Source organism: Austrofundulus limnaeus, unplaced genomic scaffold (assembly GCF_001266775.1).
Source record: "Austrofundulus limnaeus strain Quisiro unplaced genomic scaffold, Austrofundulus_limnaeus-1.0 Scaffold182, whole genome shotgun sequence".
NCBI lineage: Eukaryota > Metazoa > Chordata > Actinopteri > Cyprinodontiformes > Rivulidae > Austrofundulus > Austrofundulus limnaeus.
Genome location: NW_013952584.1, coordinates 24,223 through 28,662, shown reverse-complemented (window position 1 = coordinate 28,662; position 4,440 = coordinate 24,223). Strand labels below are relative to the sequence as shown.

Genomic DNA, 4,440 nt, shown 5'->3' with positions numbered 1-4,440 from the left:
GAACAATAATTAAACTAATAAATAGCCACAGAAATATAAAAGTCTGTTATATTACTTTCACTAATGTAACAAATAGCTGTGGTTCAACATTAAATTACTTTTGTTTATTTACTAAGAATAAAACGTATAAAACAGAAGTTATTTTTTTGTCAAATAAAAATGTTTTAGGACTGAACTTAACATTAAATATGTCATAAAGAAACATAAAACCTACGAACAGCAACTGAATAGGATCTAAGTTCATTTACTTAATGTAAAGCTGAAAACATACTCCCTGCGAACTGCCGACGTCGGCACATGTTGTCGCAGTTTAATGACGAAAATTACGTCACCGGGCTTCGCAGCGTCGTGTCGACAGCCCCTTTTGGCACAACCCCCCAGCAGAACTTTTGACCCCCACTCCCGTGTCGACGGTAATCTGTGATTGGTCTGAAATTCGTGGGCGTGTTTGTGCTGCGCTGTGGGGGGGAAAGAAAAAAGAACAAGTCGCTCCCAGACTAGAAAGCAGAGTTTTATAAGATATAGTCAAACCGTGAAAAACCTATGGCTTGTTTGTTTGTGCTTAATATGCGCAGCTGCACTCGGTACAAAAATAAATAAATAAATAAAATTTAAAAAAGATGGTGGGAAAAACCCCGACTCGCTCCCAGAGCCGACACCAGGAAGTAGAGTCTTATAAAGATAGTCAAACCGTGAAAAACTCATGAATGGAGATAAAACAGACCTTGTTCACGGAGGAATCTGACTGATAAAAACTGTGGAGCTTTAACCAGAACAGATGTGGATAAATACGTCGGGTGAGTGACGTCTTTTTTTTTTCTGCAATGATTGTCGACTGTCGTGAGGGGAAATTCCATGCAGTGACGTATGGTTCAGTGGGAGCGGGGGTTTCCTGAGCTCGGTGCGGGGTGTCTCAGTGACTATGAAAAGTCTGTGCGAAAATGACTGCCGATCGACCACGTGACCGCGCGTCGACCCGTCTGCGTCGGAGCGAGTATGTTTCAGGCTTTAGTTGACGCACACACGCACTGTTTACAGTTCTTTATCAAAAGACGGACGAAGCTTTTTCATTTTTACTAAAGGAATATCTGATTCTGCACACAACAACAAAATCTTGGATAACCTCCCACCCGGACTCTCACCTCACTGAGTGTTGAGGAGTTTTCAGCGTGTCTCTGACCTGCCCCTCTGTCTGTGACTCAGAGAGGAAGCGGTCTTCACAGCTTCCAGCCCGTCGTGCTGACAACACTTATAGGAAAGTTTTTCTACAGGTAAATAAATAACGCTGGGGTTTTGTTCTGTCCTAAACTTTAACCTAGCTTCATATTTTTGGAGGATGTTGCTTTTAGTGAGTTTGTTGTTCGCTGCGTGAGCCGCGGTCGCGGCTTTTTTTTTTCTCCCCCTCCTCTTGTGTCTGAAGGGGAGCTCAGAGAGCTGTTACCAGGTAAGGGCAGGTAAAGGGAGCAGCAGTGGTCAAAAGACCTCAGAAACTCGCCCAAACAAGCAACCTCTGTGAGATTCCGTGTTTTACACTGGATTCCACGACTGGATTCCGTCCGCGGTTTTCACATCATGGAAATTATACAGCCAGACGTAAACTGATTGCTCATTATGTTTTTATGATCGCTGAAAACCCAAATAGTAATCAAGATCAAAATCCAATTAAAGGAGACCAATTATGGGTCCTAGAAATTTTTCTGGTGTGTCTGTGGGCTATCCAGACCATGTTCATTCAATTTAATGCACAAAATAATTCTCAGATAATAAAATTTCCTATTTTCTAGTTCTGCCTGCTCTGACTTCCGTTCAGAAGGGCTGTTTATGTTAATGAGCTCTGTTGGTAACGCCCTCCAAAAATCTGTTGACATTAACTCCGCCCCCTAAAGCCAGCGTTTTCGTTAGCATGGCTAATAAGAGCAGAAGCTCTGTTGTACAACCATATGAGAGCCAGAGGCTGAGTCGTGGTCGCAGCTTCTTTTTTTTTTCTCCCTCCTCTGCTCTGCGCTCACTCTGCATGCTGTTACCAGGACAGGGAGCAGCAGCGGTCAAAATACCTCAGAAACTCGAACAAATAGGCTTTAACAAGGCTTTAACAAGCTAAACAATAGAGGTACATGAGAAAACGTGTTCATAACGAACGAAAATGAATAAATAATTAAATAGTATCCATGCCGGTCTCAAACCCTGGTCTCCCHCTCTCTGGTCCAACACGCTACCCATTGCCCTATTGGAGGCTTGTTGTGAAATGAGCTGCGCATTGCATAACAACAACCGTGACAGCTTTTATACTGAGGAGGTGGAGTCTCACCCGGGGCTTGCTAGGTAAGGGGCTGAACGCAGGTTCCGGTGGGTTGTCGTACGGCTTGTGACATCACAAAATGACAGAAGTATAAAACTTGTCGTTAATATACATTAAAAATACATTTACCTACAGTAAATATGCCCCTGGGTGCATTTTTTTTTGTTCCTAGGACTGTTTTTTTAAGAAGTACATACCCAAAGTTGAGTAAAAAAAAACTTTAAAAAGTGAATTTTGCATAATATCCTGATGCATCTCAGTAATCCAGGTAAAAAAATCAAAAAGAAAAAAAATTGTATAGGTTCTCTGGACGGGTTCTTCTCCAATGAAATGTTTCYTCTCTCCTCCAAGAGACTTCTTCAGTCTGAGAGTTTTAGGCAAAATTCAGGCTTTTAAGCACTGCCTCCATGTGACTGATACTCACATCACATGGAGACCATGTGATGTATCAGTATTAATGTATGTATGTTTTAATTTTGCACAATAGGTCCCCTTTAATCGCCCATCCCTATGAAACAGCTGAAGTCAGTTTGTATTTACAATCAAGTATTTAATAGTCTATAATGTACCCCTACCTGAGCCTCAGAGTTGAGCCATGGTTTAGAAATAGTTCTCAGCTCAGTGTCTGTCGTCCTGTTTTGACCTCAGGGAGTGCAGGCCTTGATGAATAACGCCGTGCAGCCCCTCATCCAGTCTGTTAGTGACTCTATTGAAGCCATCATCATCACACTTCACCAAGAAGACTTCTCAGGGTAAGAGATCGTTTTCTTCCATCCTATCCCAATTTAAGATCCATTATGGATCTATGTTGCTGCAATCTCAGGTGAAAATCCACAAGTGTTTCAGAAAAGGATTCCTTCAGGTGGTTTATTATGAGCAGAAGTAGTCTCCTAAATTGTTAGAAAAGTGCAACAAAATCTTGTTGCCATGTTTGTCTGTGGCTCAAAAAAGTAATAATCCCACCTTGTACCTTGTTACCACAAACTTCAAAGTGTTTTACTGTGTTTGTATGTGAGGGACAAACACAAAGTAGCTCATACAGTAACTGTGAAGCATCACCCTGTGAAATTCATTTGACGGTGCTGTTCTTTACTTTGTGTGTGTGTTACAGGCCTGTGTCCAGCTCTGAGAAGCCAGACACCCCGTGCTCCTTGTACATGAAGGAACTGCAGGGTTTCATCTCCAGAGTCATGACTGACTACTTCAGGCAGTTTCAGTGTGTGGACTTCATCTACAGCAGGACTGAGTCTGTGGCTCAGAGAGCCATCGAGCTGTTCCTTCGCCACGCCACCCTGCTGCGGCCTCTGGGAGAAGGTGGGAAGATGAGGCTGGCTGCAGACTTCGCTCAGGTCAGGAACTCCTCTGTGCTGCTCGGGCCTGAAGCTCCAGGTCTGTTCAGATCTTTCCTTTGTTTTGATGCTTGTGTCTCTGTGCAGATGGAAATGGCAGTGGCTCCTCTGTGCAGGAGAGTGTCCGATTTAGGGAGGCCGTACAGGATGCTGCGTTCCTTGAGGTGTGTGTGCTAATTATCAGTTGAAGTCACAAAATGTTTGACTTGGTTGATTTACTCAGCAAATCAGCCTGTTTTCTGTGTGCCGTGACAAAAATGCATCCTTGGCCAGGCACATTATTTTGTTGCCCCAACTCTGCTCACATCATATCTTGGCTTGAACACAAACTAATCAACGTACAATTAACTGTTGAATGACGCTTTATTAGGTTCACATTTGTCCACACGATTAATTTATGACATCATTTAGACCAGGTGTGGGCAATCCTGGTCCTCGAGGGCCACAGCCCCGCCTGTTGTACTTGTTTCTCTGCTACAACACACCTGATTTGAACGAGTGGGTGATTATCAGMCTTCTGCAGAACCTGGAAGAGGTCATTCACTGACTGAATTAAAAAAGAAAGAAATTAAGAAAGGATATACAGTGGGGAAAATAAGTTTTTAATCAGTCACCAATTGTGCAAGTTCTCCCACTTAAAAAGATGAGAGAGGCCTGTAATTGACATCATAGGTAGACCTCAACTATGAGAGACAAAATGTGAAATACAAATTGAGAAAATCATTTTGTCTGACTTTTAAAGAATTTTTTTGCAAATAATGGTGGAAAATAAGTATTTGGTCACCTACAAAC

General features: G+C 42.6%; 1 protein-coding gene across 1 annotated transcript in view; it reads left to right on the top strand.

Moving 5' to 3' along the window:
• The window catches only part of cog5 (component of oligomeric golgi complex 5), a gene marked incomplete at its 5' end in the record, with an annotated part of 84,989 nt that overhangs the window by 71,516 nt on the left and 9,033 nt on the right, over positions 1-4,440 (top strand). Inside the window, 3 exon segments of the mRNA XM_014018065.1 lie at positions 2,948-3,051; positions 3,411-3,648; positions 3,736-3,812. Coding sequence (XP_013873519.1) covers positions 2,948-3,051; positions 3,411-3,648; positions 3,736-3,812 — 419 coding nt within the window.